Below are 24,527 nucleotides of genomic sequence, written 5' to 3'. Positions count from 1 at the left end.
CCTCCCACCTCCCCTGTGGTACATATACACAATGGAGTATTACTCAGCCGTTAAAAAGAATTCATTTGAATCAGTTCTGATGAGATGGACGAAACTGGAGCCGATTATACAGACTGAAGTAAGCCAGAAAGAAAAACACCAATACAGTATACTAACAGAGCTTTATTTTTCTAATCATGACTTTTCATTTTTTTAATGATTTCCTTAAAATATATTCATTTGAGGTATCTCACTTAAAAATAAAATGTTAAGTCTAGAGAACATGCTATGACACATATGAAACAATTCTGGAAATCCTAAAATTAATTTGGTAGGGCTGAGGAATCACAATTTTAGGGCCTGCTTTAAAATAAATTGTCTTCTTCTCAGATGCCTGAATTTTTTATATTCTATACATTATTTTGGAAGAAAGTTATAACAAATTTAAATATTTTATTCAAGCCTTGATGGGGGCCTTTTATCTCCTTTCTGTCCTTTTTAGGGGAATTTAGTGATGGCTCCAATGAAGCTGGTGGCATCTACCAAGTCCTGGAAATACCATATGAGGGAGATGTGATAAGTATGATGCTGGTATTGTCCAGACAGGAAGTTCCACTGGCCACACTGGAGCCATTGGTTAAAGCACAGCTGATTGAAGAGTGGGCAAACTCTGTGAAGAAGCAAAAGGTGGAAGTGTACCTGCCCAGGTGAGAGACTCCTGTATAACTCCCTCTGATAACATGGGCAGAGGGTATCAGTGAGGGTTCTGACTCAGAGGAACTCTTGTCACTGCTTTTGAATTTTGTCTTGTGTTGCTCGTCTCTTCCTCCTTTTCCTTCTCCTCCTTCTTCATCTTTTTAAAGTATTCTTTCACACTCATTCAGTTCTGCCCAGAGACACAGGCTGACTCATTGATTCATTCAGTGCTACTTATGAAGACCAAGTTTCAGATATGAGTCAATATCCTTAGCTTAATTTTAGAAGATTTTTCAATAGATTATCTCTGAATATCATTTGCATTGACAGTCTCTGGTAGTTCATTAATATTTGAAGTTGATAGTAGCTGGGGGAAAATAACTACTTTGTTGGAAGTGCAAACAAGTCATGTTTTAGGTGTTAAGATGCAATCATAAATAAGCAGGAAGAAGCTTAAAATTTTCCCTGTGACTGAAAGAATAAAAGCTATGCGGGGCCTAGATATTCTGACTGCCATCCACTTTCTCAACCCTTTCTCTGACCACTCACCATATCAAATCCTTTGTAGTAGGTACTGTCTGTGTGCTTGTACTTATTCCACAGTCACCTGCCCTTTTATGCCTCTAGGTGTCTATGTACATTTTTGCATTAACCTAAAATGCCCTCTTGGAGTCTTTGCCAGGTATTGTTTACTTGGCCTTCAGGTTACATCTCTGGCACCAGTTCTTCTAGAACCAGGTGATGGAGCAGATGACCCTCACTTTGCCTCATGTATTCACCTCCCTGTTATGACAATGCATTTATGTTATTACTGTGCATGTTTGCTAAGTCACTTCAGTCATGTCCAACTCTCTGTGACCCTATGGACTGTAGGACAGCAGGCTCCTCTGTCCATGGGATCGTCCAAGCAGAATACTGGAGTGGGTTGCCATGCCCTCCTCCAGGGGGTCTTCCTGACCCAAGGATTGAGCCCACATCTCTTACTGTCTCTTGCATTGGCAGGTGGGTTCTTTACCACTAGTGCCACCTGGGAAGTCTCAAATTACCATCCCATAGCAGAATTAAATTTTTTGTAGGTCTTGCTTTTTTTTTTCTGTAAATTCTTTTAAAGTCAGTTCTCTCTCCCATCCTAGAAACACAATAAGTGTTTGCAAAAATCAAATCCAACTGAAGATATTATGCTGCCCTGAATACCTTAAAACCTAACAGGGGAGCTAGACCAGTAAATACAAACAACAAATTTATAAACATAATGTGTAAATTCTAGGCTAGAAAACAAGACATAGATAAACAGCCAAGAAGTATGCACCTGTGTGTATGTGGAGTACAGTTCCAATATTCATTCCATATTAAGAAAATTTTAAAAACATGATTAATATGAATACTGAAGGATGATAAATAAGATATTAGTATTAAAATTGAATTACTTAAGTTCATTGTGCACACATGCATGCTAAGTAGCTTCAGTCATGTCCAACGCTTTGCAACGCCCCTGACCCCATCAGATTCCTCTGTCTATGGGATTATTCCGGCAAGAATACTAAAACTCATTAACTAATTCATATTTATTCCTTTAATAACATTAGGAATTATCATTTGAAAGTTACATTTTATATAAATACTTATTTTTCCAAAACTTTAGCTGATGTTTGTTTCTGTTAATGAAAGACTGTTTGAAACTATATACATTTTTAGCTAGAACTATATATGTACTTTATTTTAAAGTTGTATATTCATAATATATAGCCATATATTTCTTAGTCTACATATGAAAGTTAAGGTAATCATAACCCCAATTTTTTTTCTTTCTGGCTAAGGTACTTGTATAACTTCCCATGATAATACATTTATGTAGAAAGATTTCTGTTCTCAAGGAGAGATAGCCAATGAATATCTAACAAACAAAACCAAGGGTTTTTATAATAGATGATCATTTACATCTATTATTTAGTACATGAATGCTTCCCTGATGGCTCATTGGTAAAGAATCTGCCTGCCAGTGCAGAAGACGTGGGTTCATTAACTGGGTTGGGAAGATCCCCTGGAGAAGGAAATGGTAACCCACTCCAGAATTGTTGTCTGGGAAATCCCATAGACAGAGGAACTTGGCAGGCTATAGTCCATGGGGTTGCAAAAGTGTAGGACACAACTGAACAATAACAACAATTTAATATATGAACAATGTATCTTAACTCTAAAGGAACCATTTACTTTTAATCTTTAAATAACTAAATCTGATTTAAACTCTTATCTACTGACCTTTTATCATTAATTTTGTATTTTCCCTTGTATTTTATAAGGAATTCTTTTTGATGATAGCAGAAACTCAGTACAGAATTAATGCATCTTTTACTAAATTCTATGAATTAACTGTAGCATTTCCTCAAATATTTAATTCTATGAGGATGCAAAGTTATTTGGTATTTTAAAAGAATTCTAAATGAATGCTTAATCAGTATCATATATTATCATTCAACCATATTCACTAGAAAATGTGGCCTCCAGGTCCTGTCCACTGAGAAATTGAATGCGGCAGCAGAAGAAAATTAAATTTTCATTTTCTAAGAGATACTCTTCAATTATGAAATAGTTTAGCTTGCTTTCTTGCTCATATTAATGCCTGTTACTAAACTAGGCACAGTTAATTACCATGTATCCATTTTGCCAGAAATACTACCAGTTCTCCTTCTGCATGGCTAATGCACAGAGTGGGAGGCTAAATAGCTACATAAGATAAATTGGGTTTCCTTTTTTAAGAGATTGACTCTTTTCAAATGCCAGTGTGTCAGTAATAATCAATGGGAACCATCCACCCCTCCATTTTAGAGCTTTAGGACCCAGCAAATGTTCATTGAGGGTAATGATTAGGGTAATGATATATGTGACTTTAATTTTAGCAAAGGTAAAAATTTTCTAATAGCTGTGTTCCAGCTTTACTCAAGTGTCTGTCTTAAAGGGCTTATACAGCTTGTTTGTTTGTTTTTTCACATGGAGACACTACTCTAAGAATTGAACTTAGTATTTCTGAATTTGCCCACATTCTGATCCTATCTGACAGGTATTTACTTTCTATTATATCAGATTGGTGATGAACAGGGAGGCCTGGCGTGCTGCGATTCATGGGGTCGCAAAGAGTCGGACACGGCTGAGCGACTGAACTGAACTGAACTGATATCAGATTTTATACAAATTTATTTAAAATGCTTTCCTTAAGAGGCATAGGGTATTTGGGGGTTGGGGGAGAATGGAAAAGGCAATTACTTTTGTATTGTTATTTTTTTTCCCCTGAACAATAAATCCTACAGGAATCAGATGCTGAATTGAAATTATATTTTTATCCAAAATACAAGAATCTGTTCAAAAGAGGGTAAGATTTCTATCTCTATGTGATATTAACAAATCCAGTGAAATACCACAAGGTTTATACACAGTCATACATACATCTCTAAGATTTAAATGAGATTGCCAAATATTCTTCCAATTTTCCATGTTAGAAAATATAATTTGGCTACTATATAAAATATATTTTATTTATATATGCATAATATATGTAAAATATTTAAAAAGCACTGTGGAGTAATGCCTGCCCTAAAGTAATGATCATGTAATTATTATCTGTTATTACTATTGTTTATTTCTAAGTCCTAGTATTTATCTTTTGTTAATCTATCTCTAAGTAAGATTTTTAAAACCTGATTCTAATGAAATTGCCATCTTCATTATATATTTTTACTTTTCCGGATTTACTGATGCAGTTTAGGTATAAAAAGATTTTTCTAACATCAGAATCAAATCTCTACTTGGAATGCAGATGGACTGGCTGTAGTATCTTTCCACTCTGACCTTTGTAGTCTCAGATTTTTCATTTGTGATCAGAGTGCTAGAAATCAAAGGATAAGTGGTTCTCTATTTTGTAATGAGAAACCATCCTGCTACTTTGAAATGCTTGTCTTCTAATAAAGCACTTCAGTTCCATGCCTTAAAAGAAAACCGGTGCATAAGCCATCTGATTTTGTTCTTTAACATGAATGCTTTTATTAGATTTTTTTTACAAAGGGTTTGATTGATTCTTACACATATTTTTTTTTTTACAAATGTCCTTATATGTAATATATATTTGTTCTTTTCTAACACTTGCTTCACATAATCTCCAGTGTTTCTGCCCTCCATATACCTCTTTAATTTATTCAGATATAATAGAAAGTTGCAAATACAAGATTACATCAAATGCCTTTACAAAAACAGCCATGCCTTGTGGTTTAAAAAAACAGCAGTGTTGTGGCTTTTTATTTTTAAAATCAGTGGGTGAAATGTAAAATCTTTCTGTAGCTTGTTTGTCTGTTTTTAAAGAAGCCATTGTTGGAAGTATGGTGATTAGTTGCGGGGGGAGCACTTTTCAGTCAGGAAGATCTCAGCTCATATCTTGATTCTGCCACCTACTAGCTGTGTGATTAGGACAAGTTGCTTAGTTTTGTTGAACTTCAGTTTATTCTTCTGTGGAACAGAGATAATAATACCTATCTCATAGGACTGCGTGAGACTATCACAGGGATGAGTAGATGAGATTCTAAGCATAAAGGAATTTGCACTGTGCCCAGGATATGGTGGCACCAGCACTAATGGTAAAAACTCTCCTGCCAGTGCAGGAGATGTAAGAGATGTGGGTTTGATCCCGAAGTAGGGAAGATACCCTGGAGAAAGGAAATGAAAACCCACTCCAGTATTCTTGCCTGGAAAACTCCACAGAGAGAAGAGCCTGGTGAGCTACAGTCCATAGGGTCACAAAAAATCGGAAATGACTAAAGCAACTTAGCACTGCACTGCACTGGGATTTGGTAAACACTCAGTGTAAATGTTGCACATAGCTACAATATAGTAAGTACTGTTAACAGTATCTGCCCTTTATTTCACGCCTCCTACATGATAGCGCTGTCCTAAGACATTTGGAAACCTTATTTAATCTCCTCAATGATACTGTGAAGTAGGCATTATTATTGCCCTTTTCCACATCCCAAAATCGAGGCTCAGAAATTAGGGAACTTGCTCAAAATCAATCTCTATCAAATACCATCTTCATCTGAACAGCCTCAGAAGTGTGAAACAAACAAAGCTGGTTTTAAGAAGTAAAAAGGATTTCTTACTGACATCTTCCTTCGTGTCCCTATTTTAGGCGGATCAGGGTATACACACTACCTGGATCATATCTCAGTTCTGCCACTTATTAGCCATGATCCAAGGTGGAGCTCCCTTGGTGGCTCAGCGGTAAAGAATCTGCAATGCAGGAGACCTTGGTTTGATCCCTGGATCAGGAAGATCCCCTGGAGAAGGAAATGGCAACCCCCGCCAGTATTCTTGCCTGGGAAATTCCATGGACAGAGGAGCTAGGTGGTCTACATTCCATGGGGTCTCAAAGAGTCAGATGCGACTTAGTAACTAAACCACCACCATCACAACTTAATCAACTTATTTCTCTGCCCCTCAGTTTCCTCTAATATTAACTGAAGATAATAATACCTACCTCAAAGGGCTGTAGTGATATTTAAATTAATCTGTTTTTATTGATCTATTTTATACTGTTGGAATCCCATGGATGGAGAAGCCTGATAGGCTGCAGTCCATGGGGTCGTGAAGAGTCGGACACAGCTGAGCGACTTCACTTTCACTTTTCACTTTCATGCATTAGAGAAGGAAATGGCAACCCACTCCAGTACTCTTGCCTGGAGAATCCCAGGGATGGTGGAAGCTGCCGTCTATGGGGTCGCACAGAGTCCGACACGACTGAAGCGACTTAGCAGCATACTGTTGGAAAAGTTTCTGTTGTATAGTAAGCTCCATCTGTGACCAATAAATAAACGAACAAATAAATAAATGACAAAGCATACACAGAAAACACTTTAAAATTTCACTCAAGTCATTGAATATATTCTGCAGTATATTTTTCTACTCATCCCGCTTTTTATTTTCACAGTCACTATCTGCTTTTTGTGGTATCAAAGTAAACAATGTTTGAGTGCAAGTTAAACTGTTGGATATAGACAACATTTAGTACTTAGTTTAATATGTTTGCTATACATTTACTCATCTATTGGTTTTCTCCTGATCATTCCTCTTGTTTATAGCAACCATTCTCTTGTCATTCTTCTTAAAACCAGAAAATCAGAAATGATGCTAGTATAACATTTAGTGACTATTACAGACTTAGCTTTTTAAGGACACAGCCCATTGCCTAAACACTTGTATTTATGATGTTTTGATTAGAAGGCAACATATTTTAAAAAGCAAATAGTACTAACCAGCTGTTTTCACGTTTTATAAAAAATTAATAAAAAGCCTTTGCTTTTAAAAACTGTGTTTGTTTATTAATACAGTCATGGCTGGTCCATATTTTTCACTGGAAATACTGGTGATACAATGCATTGATTTGGAAGAGATTCCCGATTAAGACCAACATAGCTTCCTATTTATTAATGTAATACTATTCTGTTGTTATTCTTTTTAATACTCCCTCTTTTTACAATAATAATCAAATGCTACATGCAGTCAAAAGCCAGGTTTAGCATAATTTATCCTCTATAAAATAGACTTTTAAAAAATCAACATATCTAACATTTTATTCTTGTCCCAGGTAACAATATGCTGTAACTAAATACTTCTTCCCCTCTATGTTCTCCAGGTTCACAGTGGAACAGGAAATTGATTTAAAAGATGTTTTGAAGGCTCTTGGAGTAACCGAAGTTTTCATCAAAAATGCAAATCTGACAGCCTTGTCTGGTAGGAAATAAACATCAATTAAAAATATATATATATTCCAAAAAGCTTTTTTATAATGATGATGGTCAAGCCTCTGTTTATTACAGAGTTCTGAGGTAAAATATATTTATCAATTGCCAGATAAATATAGCAAATATATTTAACTTCTATAAGAAAATTATAAATACAGTCATAACATTAAATTTATGTTATTCTGATTCATGTCTTATCTTTGACAGTAGATTATATTCTCCAGAAGACCTGTCTTATACATCTTATAACATCTGACAAAATGCCTTGTAGATAATCAATAGATGTATTGATTGAATATCTCAATATATCTGGTTATAATAAATCATATAGGAAAGAAAGAAGGAAGAAAGGATAACTGAGTACCTGCTGTGAGAACTAGATGTTTTATAAATAACACCTGTGAGATAATGTAAATATTGTCCTGCTGCTGCTGCTGCTAAGTTGCTTCAGTCGTGTCCGACTCTGTGCGACCCCATAGACAGCGGCCCACCAGGCTCCGCCATCCCTGAGATTCTCCAGGCAAGAATACTGGAGTGGCTTTCCATTTCCTTCTCCAATGCAGGAAAGTGAAAAGTGAAAGTGAAGTTGCTCAGTTGTGTCCGACTCTTCTTGACCCCATGGACTGCAACCTACCAGGCTCCTCCATCCATGTGATTTTCCAGGCAAGAGTACTGGAGTGGGTTGCCATTGCCTTCTCCTAAATATTGTCCTAAGTCTTCAATAAAAAACAGTGGTTTTGAAGAAATAGCTTCAAATATACTTGGCATATTAGCTGTTGAGTAATTTATTTTAAATATCCCACAGGAAAACAACCAGTTAAATTATTTGATTTCTTAATTTGATCAGGATAAAATATTAACATATTAGTAATAGTAATGTTAAGGTACTTAGAAATGTACAATTCTTTTGGAAATACTTTAAAGCAGCCAATTCTAAGACACTTGTGAGTATAAGTCTTAGTTAGATTAGATGATTATTTTCCATTATTTCTATAGAACATGGGAAATAATCCTTTTTCTGATGAGATAAAGACAGATCAAGAAAAAAGATACTGAATGTTTAGGGCCTCTTTATATGCAATTTATTGAATCAAAGTCTCCAACTATAGAGAGAGTAGAGGTAATTAAAAAAAAATTCCTTAGCCTTTCATGTGTTTATAGGAAATAACTTAGATTTTTCTCTCCTGAAGCAGCAACCTATAGAAAAATCAAGCTGACTGAATAATAGCTTCTCAACCTGGAGTGTGAAGGCTCATGGACTGAATTTAGAGAAGTGGATGCCTCCACCCCTGAAATTGCATATAGGGGTGCATGTGTGTGTATGTGTGTGTGTACAAGAGAGAGAGACAGGGCAGAGATAGCAGGTGCATAGCTTTCAAGAATTTCTCAAGGAGTCTACAATGAAAAAATGCTTTATCCTCCCAGGTTTTGGCTTGGGAACATTGTTTTCTAACCAGCATTCAGCTTCTAGCAATGAGATGATACTGATGTATTCGATACCACAACTTCTACCCGTCATTTAGACAACTTACATCCCAAACACTAATAGAACTTTTCTACGTGGAGATTCAGAAGGTAATGGGTACATTGTACTTGAGTCAGAAATATATTCATGGTTCAAGCATAGGAAAATTTAAAGTTCTCATGCTCCTTTCCTTAGGAATTCAGAGAATTTTTCTGCTATACTGGCCAAATTCCAACTGGATAAGTGTATTTTGCTTTCTTACCATGGCTCTATGTTCAGTTTGATTAGAGATTCCTCACTGTCTCACCCAAACATCTAGGCAGTTATTTCACACACACAGAATATTTGCTGCTTTTCAGTCCTGAGGGAGTATCATTGCAGTGACAAATCAATCATTGTGATCAGTGTGGCTCAAATTTTTTCACATATCTGGAAGGTTTATAAGGTAATACTTAATCAATTGCCTTTACTGTCAGGGACAGTAGCGCATAAATGTACATATTAGTGCAGATTTGAAATCACCCTAGTCTCTTTCAGAGTTCATATAGTCTATAGTGGGAAGTCTCTGCTCTTTGAACAAGCCTCCATCAGCACTGAATTTGTCTCAGCATCCTTCCTGCTCTCAGAGGCATTCCCAGTACTTGACCCAGGGCTGACACATAGTTGGTACACAGTAGACATCTGCTAGGTCTTCCCTGGTGCATTGCAGGAGAGGTAGGAGATGCGGGTTCAATCCCTGGACTGGGACAATCCCCTGGAGGGCATAGCAACCCACTCCAGTATCCCTGCCTGAAGAATCCCATGAACAGAGGAGCCTGGTGAGCTGCAGTGCATAGGGTCACAAATAGTCGGACATGATTGAATTGATTGGGCACACAGAAACATCTGCTAGAGGATAAAACAAGGGAGAGAAGGAGAGAACAGGTTTATCTGGGGCCACCTTGTCTACTATATTTCTTGGATCATTTAACTCCTTAAAATATCGGTAAGAAATCCAGGATTGGCCTCAAACACTACCCAATTCAGATTTTCAGGATAACTGATGTAAGGTTAACTTCTCAAGCTTTCAGTGAGAATTCCTTGATTCTTAAATTTCTAGTTTTGCCAGAGTCTTGGAAATCCTGGCATACCAGCCACCCTAGCTAATACATTCTTCATTCTCTTTCTCTTTCCCTCTCTCTCTCTCACACACAAATATATACATTGCCTTATAAATCATTCATTCAGAAACCTTCTAGTGACACAACTATAAAAGTTGCCTCTCCATTCCTCTAAATTCAATAGCATTTATTCCCTGCATCATTTTGGGGGCACCATATGCTCTGTCTTATGTGGTTGATGTCCTTTTCACATGTATACTTCTTTTCCCCAAATAACATGAAAACCTTGCTGATTAAAATGTTTATGACACTTACTAATCCTTACAAGTACCTAGGAAAATTATAAACATGTATTTGGTTATTACTTTCTGCTTTAATGAAAATTTCACGGTGTTTAAGTTATACAAATTAATTATATTCAGTGCCACATCTATTCCTTTCATTTAACAACTCTTAGTAAGGCAGAGAGAGAAGGCAATGGCACCGCAGTCCAGTACTCCTGCCTGGAAAATCCCATGGATGGAGGAGCCTGGAAGGCTGCAGTCCATGGGGTCGCTGAGGGTCGGACACGACTGAGCAACTTCACTTTCACTTTTTACTTTCATGCGTTGAGGAAGGAAATGGCAACCCACTCCAGTGTTCTTGCCTGGAGAATCCCAGGGACGGAGGAGTCTGGTGGGCTGCCGCCTATTGGGTCGCACAGAGTCAGACACGACTGAAGCGATTTAGCAGCAGCAGCAGCAGAAATGCAAACCCCTCTGGCCACAAGGGCCAGGCAATTAAGGGGCGTACCTGCATGGACTGTGCTCACTCCCCGGCTTTAGTGATGCAGGTGAAGAGCACTGGGGGAAGGGCACACCCCTGCCTTTAGAAAGACTGAGGATGAGCACTGGGGGAAGGGCACACCCAAGACTTCAGCAAGGCTGAGCCTGTGCAAGCAAGGCACAAGGAGAGAGCAAACACAGCACTCATCCATGCCACTTCTCTAACTCCTGCCTTTGTGTTGAATCCTGGGACAAGCGAGACCATGTCATTTAAAAGGAGTGTCTCAAGTCTTCCCAGCCCCTGGGTCCTCTGGACATAAGCCCCTTAGGTTTCCAAGGCCAGATATTTGGGGATCTCATCTCTTCAGTGCAGGTTCCTAGGGTTGGGTGAGTAGCTCTGGACCAGAAATCCCTCCCTACTGGAGGTCTTCGCACCAGGTTGTGGGGTTTTTGGTGAGACTGATCCTCTGCCTCTCCTACCTGTCTCCATGAGGCCCTTTGACTTATTGTGGTCCCTCCCATTGGTCAGCTGCTTATTAATTCTTTTCTAGCAGTCATTGTTCCATACATAGCAGTAGATTTGGTGTCTGTGGAAGCAGAGTTCAGGATTTTGCTCCATCACCATCTTAGACCACCTCCTCGTAAGTACGTATTTAAGCTTTTAAATGAGCAGAATACTATGAATATCTTAGAAAATGATAGCAGTGATTGCCTCAAGGACAGAAGCTATTAGGTGAGAGAGGGCTTTTGACTTCATAGGCCACTGTATTTGGTTTGGAAATTTACCTTGTGTATGTATGACTTCTTTAATACTCTTTCGTAAAGAATCCACCTGCTAAAGTAGGAGATGTAAGAGACGCAGGTTTAATTCCTGGGTCAGGAAAATCCCTTGGAGAAGGAAATGGCAACTCACTCCAGTATTCTTGCCCGGAAAATTCCATGGACAAAGGAGCCTGGAAGGCTGAAGTCTATGGGGCCCAAGGAATCAGACATGACTGGGTGCACACATTTAAAAACTAATAAAATCTTTTAAAAATAACATTTTTAGCAGAATTTATAAATTTAAAAGCACCCAGAAAACAATTCAGTACTGTTGGGATGCTGTTACATTTTTAAATCATGTAATGAAAATTTTATCTTTCTTCAAAAATAGTAAATGTGATGTAGCAGTGAACAACAGCAACAACAAAATACCCTGCTTCACATTTTCTTGCTTCAGGAAAAACTGAGTGACTTGAGAGTCCTTTGCTAAGACCCCTGGAATCCGCTCTTTCATTTTCTGTTCCATGACATCTACTTTCATTTCAGACTCTCATTACTGCTGCCCTAGACTATTTCAATAGCCTCCTAAACGGTTTCCAATCTCTCTTCCATCTAATCTGTCTTATCTACCACTGCCAAGATTAATCGCCTTAAAACTCGCTCTCAGATCATTCCAGTTCCTGTTCAAAGCATCCCTTCAGTCTGCCGTACACTATCCACTTCTCATCAGGACGTTCAGACCTCAGCTCGCTCCAGCCTCAGCTCCATCTGATTCCTTACACACAGTTTGTGCTCCAGCCAAACTGAACACTCGCTTGGCACCCCACATCCCCCCAGCACCCCATCTTTATGAAATCTCTCCCACCTGAAATATCTTTTGAACTGAGCCTCAGGTCAGATATCCCTAACTTTAATAAGTCACCATGATTATACCAACTAGAAGCTACCACTCCTTAACTACTACCATATTCTATTATTTTTCTTATGTCACATATGATGTCTGCTGCTGCTGCTGCTGCTGCTGCTAAGTCGCTTCAGTCGTGTCTGACTCTGTGCAACCCCAGAGACGGCAGCCCGCCAGGCTCCCCCATCCCTGGGATTCTCCAGACAAGAACACTGGAGTGGGTTGCCATTTCCTTCTCCAATGAATGAAAGTGAAAAGTGAAAATGAAGTCGCTCAGTCGTGTCTGACACTTCGCGACTTCGGCAGACCACCAGGCTCCTCCGTCCATGGGATTTTCCAGCAAGAGTACTGGAGTGGGGTGCCATTGCCTTCTCTGACATATCATGTCTAGTCTCCTAAAATTATGTATTAGGTATCCCCTGCCAGAATTTAAGCTCCCCCAAATTGATCCTTATGTGTTTAAGAAGCACCCAGCACTGTTGCTTTCTGCTTTGTACTCTCTGGATAAAAGAACAAATAAGATGAGACGCTCTGTATCGGTGGTGTTTATTTTTTCACCTCAGTTTGATGTCCATTACTTTTGACGCTAAATTCCATTAACATAAAACATAGTAAAGACTCATATAATAAACATGGAACCTAGAGAGTGCTGAGAATCATTTTCTTCTCAGGCTGTATTTTAAATGCTCATCTAGTTGCAGTGAGGATCCGGTTATAGAGTAGGACTATTTCTGTAATGGAAATGAATGTCAGCATTTGGATTAATAGATAATCCTCTTGCAAGGTGTAAGGGGAAAGAGAAAGAGAGTACTAAATCCTTCAGCACAAAGTATGAGCTTTAATAAAGGAGCCAATAAAATAAAGGAATTAAGAAGATACAGCAAAAGCCATATTCAGGTCAGACTCAAGTACGTGGATTTGTGCTGTACTGACTCTTACATCCTGCCCTTGATTGTTCTCTTTCTTCTTCTGCCTGTAAGTCAGAGAGCTGCCTTTCTCTTCCAGCTATGGTTCCAACTGAAACCATAATTCCACTTCCCCTACATTTTTGCCTGGATTTTTGCAATAGCTGACAAAGTTGATCTTCTTGCCCCCAGCTGATTGCTCATCCAATTCATGCTTTACAGCTGCTGCCACAGGTTTCTGCTAAAATCAGGGCAGTCGTGTCCTGTTCCTTCTGAATGAACCCTGGGCTCTCTAGCATCATGATCCAAGCTCTTAAAATCGAGCACATTCCCTGCCGCTCCCCTCTTCCTATAGCCCAGCTTCAGTTGGACTTTCAGGTCATCACCACTGCTTCTCTCGCCTTGCAAATATAATTCCTGACTTGGGAATGCCCTTGTCCCCTCCTCCAACTTTCACTCTTCTACTTATTCTTCAAGGACCAGTTCAAATGTCACCCTCCCTGAGCAGCTTCCTGGACATCGTTCCCTTCCTAGATGGTTTTTCTCTCCATCATCTGAACTCTGATAGTGCAAAGTGCTATCAAAGTTCTACTTTTCTTTAGATTGTTTGTTCTCTTACCTGTCACTAAGCCAAGAGCTCCTCAGAATCCTGGAATGTGTCATAGACGTCTTTCTGTCCTCAAAGCCCAACACAATGTGGAAAGCAGGATAGATGCTGGGTGGGAGCATGCCCTTAGGAGATGATCCTGGGCCCTGCCTTGCTCCAAGCTGGGGGCTTCTCTCGAGGCTCTGGCCCTCCTCACTCCCCATGCTCTGGTCACACAGGCCTTTTCTGAGTCCTTGAACACAACTGGCTTGTATCTGCATTGCACTAGCCTTTCTCCCATTTTACCGGAAGCTCTGCCTTCAGGTCAGCCCAGCGCTGACTCCTCTGTATTCTTTAGGTCTCAGCTCAAATTAATCTCCTCAGACAAGCCTTTCTTAATATCTGATATCAGGTAGTTCCCCTTACCTGCCCTAGTCACAGCTAACCCATCACTTCATCTTATTTCTTATACTTAATATACCCTGAAACTGTGGTCTTTCATTGATTCGCTTTTTTAGACATCATCCTTATTATTTAATGTCTGGACTTTCAAGGTGAGTCGGTGGTAAAAAGTGAAGTGAAAGTGTAAAGAATCTGCCTGCTAATGCAGGTGTTGCAGGAGATGTGGGTTCAATCCCTGGGTCAGGAAAATCCCCTGGAGTAGGAAATGGCCACCCAGTCCAGCATTCTTTCCTGGGAAACCCCATGGACAGAGGAGCCTGGCAAGGTTGCATGGAGTCGCAAAGAGTTGGACGCAGCTAAGCAACTGAGCACGCGTTCATTGAATGTCTGCTTTCCCTCCCAGGAAGGAAATATTTAGTGCATCATAGTATACCCAGTCCATGGGGTCGTGAAGAGTCGGACACGACTGAGCAATTTCACTTTCACTTTTCACTTTCATGCATTGGAGAAGGAAATGGCAACCCACTCCAGTATTCTTGTCTGGAGAATCCCAGGGATGGGGGAGCCTGGTGGGCTGCCATCTATGGAGTTGCACAGAGTCGGACACAACTGAAGCAACTTAGCAACAGCAGCAGCAGCAGTATACCCAGTGCATCAACAATATCAGGCACACAGGAGGTGCTCATTACGTGACTAAGTGAATGAGTGAATACATAAATGAGTATTTGCTGGTCTGTCACAAAATCTATGTGGAAAAACAAGCAAGCAAACACTATTCCCACCTTGAAGGAGCTCAGATTCTTAAAACCTTTCTAAAGGTTGTGGGTGGGGCTGAAGCTCAAAATATTTTAGCAGCTAAATTACAGAGACAGAGACATTTTTGGTACCCCAGGGTTCTGATATGGAACTCTGCTCATTTTGTTATTTTAAGCCTGTCTTTGGTGACGCAGCAATCTATTTAAATTGGCTGTTTAGGAACAGTGCCACGAAGGAAGTAGTGGCATCCTCCTGTATGAAGGCCAGCCTGCCAGCGTTATGTCCATCGCAGACACTCAGAGCCTCTGGTGCCCTGAACAATACCTCATGCAAGCAAAGTACTCAATAAATATTTGCTCAGCAGCTGAAAGAATACCTTAGTATTTGGCTTTGCTTTTTTTGGAAGAGCTTGTATTATCTCCCAGTTCTTCTCTGGGGGATCTAGGCTTTGCTGGCCCTGTTCCCATCTTATCCATTGTGAAAAGCCTTGCACCATGCTGCCCGGAGGAAAGCAGGACCAGTTATTTGGCAGCAATGTCTGCAGTGACCAGAAGACACCTGCACGGGAACAGTGTGTGGATTTTTTTTTTTTTTTTTGGTGTTTCTCTTTCCCAATGGTTTCTTTATTTCCATTTTTAGAGAATAGTTATCTTTTCTTGAAGCAATAAGATAAACTCATCAGTGTGAATCTCTTTAACTCCCCTCACATAGTGATTCCTCAAATACCTGAGTGCATATACTGGTGGCTGGCAGTGTGCCTGAAACTGGGGATTGAGACAGAAGATGAATAGCACAGGAAGGTCCAGGCCCTCAGGGAGTAAGTGGCCTAGCAGGAAAGATGGCCTTGATTGACACATAATTACGCAAGGATGAGCCATATAGGAGGGCAAACATAGAAGCTATGAACTTGCCTGTATTCCCGCATGACCTTATCTCCTTCTGTGATGTGGTGGCAGCATACTCTTTCTTAAGCCACTTACAGCTTATATTTTATTTCAGTGTAACTGCTTGAAGTTTGTCCCAAAAGAAAAAGGTTCCATTTTCTTTCGTCCCCTCAGTATTCATGATGTGATTTCTCACTTTTTACGTGTTCTCTCCTACTTGTACATCCAAAGAGCTGGCATTTCTCTCAAGGTTAAGTGTCCTGAGATCTTGTTTACAACTGTAGAAACCTGCTGTCTCTGGTGGGGTTGGGACATTGGTTTCAGTCTTTATCTGCTGTCTTTGGAATATATATGAAGACATTGGTCGTTGAGCCACATTCCCTTTGCTCTTCCACTCAGTTAGATTTTCTAAGTTTTCTAGTGTGTGTGAGGTCTTTGTCTTCTTTGTCTCTCTGGGACTGTTTTCCATCCACTCTGATTAGTGTCATATGTTTTATTTATTATAAGAATAAACTCTATAGCCAGAATTGTGGTCATGGGGCCTGTAGAGTGACAATACCCACAGTCTTACTATTAAAATATGAAATAATTAACCCCTTTCATTTGGGCTTTCCTGGTGGCTCAAACAGTAGAAAATCAGCCTGCAATTCAGGATACCTGGGTTTGATCCCAGGATTGGGAAGATCCCCGGAAGAAGGCAATGGCTACCCACTCCAGTATTCTTGCCTGGAGAATCCCCATGGACAGAGGAGCCTGGCAGGATACAGTCCATGGGGTCACAAAAAATTGGACATGACTGAGCAACTAACACTTTCTTTTTCTTTCATTCAACAATTACTAAATGTTGGACTGTGGGCTTTTCTGATGGCTCAGTGGTAGAGGAGCCAGGCAGGCTACACAGTCCATGGGGTTGCAAAAGAATCAGACACAATTTAGTGACTAAAGAACAACAAAATGTTGGATTAAATACTGGTAAATTCTGCATTACCAGGAAGCTCCCTCTACTTAGGTTAGTTCACCCCTTAGGCTCACTAGATGCTAAAAGCCAGGGGCGCTAAGAGGAAGGACACAATTCTTGCCTGAAGGAGGTGGAAAATCCACTGAAAAAGAGAGATAACAGTATAAATATGATATATTATGAAGGCTTAAAAAGAATTAGATCCTGGGCTCAGTGGGAAAGAGTGGTTAGTTCTACTTTAATGGGGGTTAGGAATCAGAGGAGAACAGAAAAGTCCTGGTAGGGTTGGGATAAAAAGTGAAGGTATTAGTTGCTCGGTTGTGTCTGACTCTTTGTGATCCTATAGACTGTAGCCCACCTGCCAGGCTCCTCTGCCCATTGAATTTTCCAGGCAAGAATACTGGAGTGGGCAGCCACCCTTCTCCAGGGGATCCTCCCAACCCAAGGATCGAACCCGGGTCTTCTGCATTGCAGGCAAATTCTTTACTTCTGAGCCACTAGGGAAGCCCAGGTAGGGTTGGAAGCTGAGCTTAAAAGAAGATTAGTGTCTGACTGTACAATGGTTTAGGGAGTTTCCAGGGAAACAAAGACACAGAAGTGATAAAAGTGTGGTATGCTCAAGCCACTGCCGTTCAAAAAGTCTGGAACACAGTGGGTAGAGTGAAGAATGCTAAATGAAAGAGGCAGAGTCAACCTCACGGAGGCCTTCACACTGCATCCTGAGCAGGCATGTAGGTATGTGATATACTGAACGGGAGATGGGAGGGTGGGCTACCAGGTTAGAGGATAAGGGTTTAAGTAGGGGAGTAGCAAAAATGTTTGTGTTTGATGGTCATCCCAGAGGAGACTTGTGATGTGAACTGGAGGCAGAGCAGTTTTAACTGCTGACATCCCCAGAAACTCATTTTAAAAAAGGATTTGTATATGCTTCTGGGTTTAATTTTCTGATTTTAAAGAATTTTACCTCCGTGTTAATAAGTGAGTTTGGCCTATGATTTTCTTTTTTTAGACAGTCCCAACCTAGACAGCATATTAAAAAACAGAGACATTACTTTGCCAACAAAGGTCCATCTAGTCAAGGCTATGGTTTTTCCAGTGGTCATGTATGGATGTGAGAGTTGGACTGTGAAGAAAGCTGAGCACCGAAGAACTGATGCTTTTGAACTGTGGTGTTGGAGAAGACTCTTGAGAGTCCCTTGGACTGCAAAGAGATCCAACCAGTCCATCCTAAAGGAGACCAGTCCTGGGTGTTCATTGGCAAGACTGATGTTGAAGCTGAAACTCCAATCCTTTGGCCACCTGATGTGAAGAGCTGATTCATTTGAAAAGACCCTAATGCTGGGAAAGATTGAGGGCAGGAGGAGAAGGGGATGACAGAGGATGAGATGGCTGGATGGCATTACCGACTCAAATGAACATGGGTTTGGGTGGAGTCCGGGAGTTGGTGATGGACAGGGAGGCCTGGTGTGCTGCAATTCATGGGGTCGCAAAGAGTCAGACATGACTGAGCGACTGAACTGAACTGAACTTGTTTAATTTTAATAGCAAGGTTAAGACTACCCAGAGATGACTTAGATTTCTTTTTTTTTTTTTATAGTTTTTTATTTTTTTAATTTTAAAATCTTTAATTCTTACATGTGTTCCCAAGATTTCTTTTATTCTCTTCCTAGAGTCTGGAATAGTTTTATCTCGGAAAATTCTATCTATTCCTAGAAGATTTGGTTAAAGTTCCCTAGAAAACCATCTAAGCTTGGAGTCTTTAATTTTGAGGGTTGGGGAAGCTTCTGTCTACTGATTCAGCTACTTTAATGCTTGTTGGACTATTCAGACTTTCTATATTTTTCCTTGATTCAACTTTCTGATTTATGTATGTTTATAAAATTGTCCAGTTGATGGCAAATCTTCTGTTTCAAAGTTATCCACATAAAGGAGCACAAGAAACTTTGAGGGGAGGTGGAAATATTCTTTATCTTATTTGTGGAAGTGGGGTCATAGATATACACATCTATCAGAATTTACCAAATTGTGTATTATAAACAGATACAGTGCATAGTAAATAATTTATACCCCTTAAAGTTGATTAAGCTTCCCGGTGCTGCTAGTGGTAAAGAACCCACCTGCCAGTGCAGGAGGTGTAAGAGATGCAGGTTTAATCCCTGGGTCAGGAAGATCCCCTAGAAGAGGAAATGGCAACCCACTACAGTATTCTTGCCTGAAGAATCCCATGGACGGAGGAGCCTGGTAGGCTACAGTTCATAGAGTTGCAAAGAGTGACTGAAGCAACTTAGCACACACACAAAGTTGATTAACATTTCTCTGCAGAAAATTATACACAGCATTCTTTGTGATTTTTAAAAATTCTCTTCTATGGACACTCCTTACCTAGGTCCTGCCACTTGCACACTCAGGGCCATTGATGTGTGACCCTGCATTAACTGGCAGACTGATAAAAATGGACGGCAGAATCTGAAAATAATATAGCACCATTTAAATACTAAATAGTTAATATATTTTACTTTCTTGGAGTTCAGTGTTTTGCCAACTAAATTGTTTCTACTAGTTACTTAATGCAATTGATATTTTTCTTTTCATTTGCTAAAAAAGACTCGCCATCTGGATTTGAGAGAGCTAGGTATACTGGTTTAATGTAAAACTTTATGCCTTCTAATTTTCTTCTAGTTATTAAATGCATTCTAGAAGAAAATATCATAATATGTGAGATGGACTATTTCATAAGTCAGGGCTTATATCTTATTGCTAAATATGAGCTGAAGAAGGAATAGATCTATGAAAAGAATAATCAGAGATGCCACCAGTTTGTCTTGAGGCTTATTCAGAACAAGCAGGAGCTTTTCAAGAGGTGTACCAAAAATGTTGTCGAACATCATTTTCTAACTGTATCAGATAATTATGTGTTTTTAAAAGTAGTACTAAGCAGTTTAATGGGAAATCAATTCTGCTTTTACTGAGTGGAGCTCAGCATCAGCAACAAAGCTAATTATCTTAAATTGGAAGTAGACCTCCTGGGGTAAAAAAAAAAAGGTACAAACTTGAGTAATCCTTTCTCTTGCTTCCTTGTGCTATTTTTTCTTTTTTCTGTATTTGAGGTACCTCCTGGTTATTTTGTTTTAATGTTGAAGAGAAGTTGGAAGCACAAGACTGAATGCTGTTGTATTGTATCATTTGCTAGGACTCCCATAACAAAGCACTACAGACTGAGTGGCTTAAATAACATCATAGTTGTAGAGGCTGAAAGTCCAAGATTAAGGTGTCTTCAGGGCTGGTTTCTTATGAGACCTCTCTCTTTGAGTTATAGATGGCCGTCTTCTATGTCTTCACATGTTGTATTAGTCAGTGTTCTCCAGATAAAACAGATCCAACAGGATGAATGGATATACACACACAGATGGCCAAGTGCATTTGTGTCTATATAGACATTTACACACACACACACACAGATTGAGATTTATTTTCAGGAGTTGGCTTGCACAATTGTGCAGGATACGTGGGTTTGACCCCTGGGTTGGGAAGATCCCTTGGAGAAGGAAATGGCAACCCACTCTAGTATTCTTGCCTGGGAAATCCCATGGACAGAGGAGCCTGATGGGCTACAGTCCATGGGGTCACAAAGAGTAAGATACAACTTAGCGACTAAAGAACAACAACAATTTCCAAATACAGTCCTATCATGAAATCTTGAGGGTTAGAGTTTCAGTATATGCATTTTAGAGAACAAATTAAAGCTGCTGCTGCTGCTGCTAAGTCACTTCAGTCGTGTCCAACTCTGTGCAGCCCCAGAGACGGCAGCCCACCAGGCTCCCCCGTCCCTGGGATTCTCCAGGCAAGAACACTGGAGTGGGTTGCCATTTCCTTCTCCAATGCATGAAAGTGGAAAGTGAAAGTGAAGTCGCTCAGTCGTGTCCGACTCTTAGCGACTTCTTGAACTGCAGCCTACCAGGTCCCTCCATCCATGGGATTTTCCAGGCGAGTACTGGAGTGGGGTGCCATTACCTTCTCTGAAATTCAAGCTACAACAGCCATCAACTTAAAAGTAAGCATAACTGGAAAGACAATTCAAAGGGAAAAACAGCCCTCCTAATATTAAAAGTGTTATTTAGCCTGACTTTAAGATAAAGTGTGTTTTTGAAACCTGAGATAAACCAATTAACTAGAATGGGAAATAACTTTTTAATATATTCATATTTCTACAATCTAGAAGTTGAGTTTGTTTTCCTTTGCCAAGAATATTTATATTATCACAGTAATTAGAGATTAGATTTTTTTAAAATTTCTTATTTTGGTTATATGTGAATTTCTACCCATTTTCATTTTATGTTTTTAAGTTTCAAGTTAGAGAGAAACAGGTAAGGAGTTTTTCTTGAGTTATGAACTAATTTGAAATTGTTATTAAAAACAAAGCCACATTTTGCTTTTCCTGGCAATATATGAAATAAACAATGGGAATATTACCAATAAAATGGAAGAGAAAATTAGCAAGAGAATATAATATAAAAGACAAAACAGAAAATACATCTTCAACAGTTCTCTCAAATCGATAAAAGTAATCTTACAACATTATCTCATATGTTTTATATCAGTATCTTATGTCACTTATGTTTTTCAGATCTGTTTAACTAAAGGGTAAAGTGCTTCCCTATCTCTGATACCAAAAAAAAAAATGCTTCTGTTACCTCTCTCTCTTTTTTTTTTTGCAGATAACAAAGAGATTTTCCTTTCCAAAGCAATTCACAAGTGCTTCATAGAGGTCAATGAAGAAGGCTCAGAAGCTGCTGCTGCCTCAGGTGCCAAACTATGGTTTTTCCCAAATCTCACCTTTTCTAGATTTGTATTCTTAAAGCAATCTTGGGTGGGGGAATGGGAGTCATTTTTAGAACCAAGTCATAAAACTGATGCTGCCCTCACTTAGAAGTCAAGCTAATGATGAACCTGCTAGGATTTTCCAAATAGGATATGAAACATGCATTCATTTCAGTGCCCCATGCAGAGTAACTCCCATCTCTAATGAGAGGCAGGAGGAGATTGTCAGCTCTGCAGAATAGATTTTCCTGCTGTGCTGTCCATTTAAATATTTAAAATATTTCCCTTCTGCCCCGTTAAACATTTTTCTTTCTATTTAATTATTTGTGGGAGTTAGTTCTTAATTTTGTCAGTGAAGAGCTTTGATTTTTTTAAAAGCCCATGCCCAAACAAGCATACATGATAGCATGCAATACAAAATTTTAAGTTAATAATAAAATAATAATTTTAAATGAAAATTTTAAAAAATTTACCTAAATCATGCATCAAAACAACAACAACAATAACAGTAAATGTCCTTAATTATTCTGAACATTCTGATTTCCTTAGTTTTTCTTTTCTCATTTATTTGTTTGATTTTATTTCCATATCATGTTCAACAGCCATCACCAAATTTTAGAAGGATTTTTCCCTTCTCTAGTAAAATGTAACACATCATGTTTGCACACATTTTTAACCTCTGCATATATTTACCCATTAAAAGGATCTCATCAGTTAAAATGGTGTTTGAGGGAGGAAATAGAAACAGTAGTCTCAGGCATTGAGAAAGCTTCAAATCTTACATCATTTAATCTTGGCCTTTTCCTGACAACACATCACCCTGCAGCAAGTATAAAATGATTATCCCACAATAAGGACCTCAAGGGAATTCAGTTTCCCAGCTGTAGGAAACATCATTGAATCTCTCCCTGCTGTATTTTCTCTTTAATCACTGCTGTTCTGGCCACTTGCTAGAAGCCTGGTGACTTGCTATGTGAAATCCCCATTTCAGATAAAAGAAATGATGATTTGGTAATATAAAGGAACTGGGGGAGGGGAAAACTGGAGGAGGGTATTTGGTTTTTTGTTTTTGTTTTTTTTCCACTTTCCTTGACTTAAGTCCTTTTATTAAAGTCGTAAGTATTTGTCTGAGACCGAGAATAAAAATTTGTAATAGGCAGAATAAATTATCCTCTGTTTTCGGTGGGGTGATGGGAGGAAACTGTGTATGTGTACATGTGTGTGTACGTATTTGTTTTTCTTTAAGATCAAATAGAGATGTTAGCTCATTTACAATTTTTCTCTCTTTAAGTCTTTACAATCTTGCTTTGTGTAAATCATTACCTTTGTGCTGAACATAGATGGTTTGGAGAAATTGCTCATTAGTCCCTGCATATCCACAGACATGTAATTACTTTCTGTGCTACAGGAATGATTGCAATTAGCAGGATGGCTGTGCTGTATCCTCAAGTTATTGTCGACCATCCATTTTTCTTTCTTATCAGGAACCGGAGAACAGGTAAGTCTGTTGTGAGAACAGAACTTTATTTATGGCCAAAAAGAAATCATTTGTTAATTGAAAACATATTCCTGCATTTTTATCAGATAATTTCTAATGTTCAAATGATTTTGTAAGTGATAATAATTTATTCACATTCTTATCTTTAGAACATTGCTAATTGTAAGCAAGAAGGAAAATAAATAGCTTTAATTCAACTCCTTTTTTGTTCACTCCCTACCCAATGCAGGTACAATCCTATTCATGGGACGAGTCATGCATCCTGAAACCATGAACGCCAGTGGACATGATTTTGAGGAACTTTAAATCATTTTATTTGAGTAACAAATAAAACAGTAACTCAGCACATTATGTTTGCAACTGGTATATATTCGAGACTTGTGTTTTACAGTATATCTTAAAATAATATTTAAAATAGTTCCTGAAAAAATAATGTATGTAAATTATAAGCCAACTTGTCAAGGAATGTTATCAGTATTATTGAGATAATGGTCCTGTCATGTCATTGTGTTTGTTGTGCTAGTATTTAAAATAAAAGTACATAGTGAACATGTGAACAGCTCTGTTTTTCATTTTAGAAGTTGTAGCATATAGATACCTCTAGGGAGAATTTGGAAACAGTGGTACTTCTGGACTTCTTAAGTCTTTCATAATTGTGCAGAAACAAAGCACCAAAGTAAATTAGTGTTGTTCACTTATACATAACAAGCAACAACTAGTGAGGTATTTTTGTGGACAGCTACTCCACAAAAACTCTGATTGCTATTTCTCTGAAGACAGTGTATAGTTTAAAATAAAAATCTGCAAACTATACATCTTTCATGTGGCTCCATGAAAAAACTTGTTAGGAAAAAATTGGGGCTATGCCAACCCATAGCTTATAGCTATAGCTTATTGACTATGTCTTTAAAGATCCACTTGGCTTCATAAGGGTGATATAGATTACAAGCCTGGTATATCACCATGTAGTATATCTGACCTACAACTTAGTTCCCCGAAGTCCCCAAATCTATCTATATCTGATATAGATTACAAGCCTGGTATATCACCATGTAGTAAAATCTGACCTACAACTTAGTTCCCCCAAGTCCCCAGATAAGCCAGATGAGCAAATTAATAAGAAAAATATGCCCTCTGGTATGTCACTGGAGAATAAACTAGAAAAACTCGGCTGGTACAGATATTGGAAACTAGCAGGTCACAGGCCAAAAGCTGCTCACAGGGATGTTCTTGTTTGTTCTGTGTAAGAGGTTTTCCTTTTTTGAACT

At 38.9% G+C, this 24,527-nt stretch overlaps 1 protein-coding gene across 1 annotated transcript in view; it reads left to right on the top strand.

Moving 5' to 3' along the window:
* The window catches only part of SERPINI1 (serpin family I member 1), a 28,820-nt gene extending 5,174 nt beyond the window's left edge, over nt 1-23,646 (top strand). The window contains exons 4-8 of the mRNA XM_052646957.1: nt 482-686; nt 7,349-7,446; nt 21,659-21,745; nt 23,170-23,259; nt 23,489-23,646. Coding sequence (XP_052502917.1) covers nt 482-686; nt 7,349-7,446; nt 21,659-21,745; nt 23,170-23,259; nt 23,489-23,565 — 557 coding nt within the window. The 3' untranslated portion in view covers nt 23,566-23,646. The remainder of the gene's footprint in view (nt 1-481; nt 687-7,348; nt 7,447-21,658; nt 21,746-23,169; nt 23,260-23,488) is intronic.
* Nucleotides 23,647-24,527: the final 881 nt, after the last annotated feature.

Source organism: Budorcas taxicolor, chromosome 1 (assembly GCF_023091745.1).
Source record: "Budorcas taxicolor isolate Tak-1 chromosome 1, Takin1.1, whole genome shotgun sequence".
In the NCBI taxonomy this organism is placed as follows: Eukaryota; Metazoa; Chordata; class Mammalia; order Artiodactyla; family Bovidae; genus Budorcas; species Budorcas taxicolor.
The sequence above is the reverse complement of the archived record's forward strand: the minus strand, read 5'-3'. Positions and strand labels throughout refer to the sequence as shown.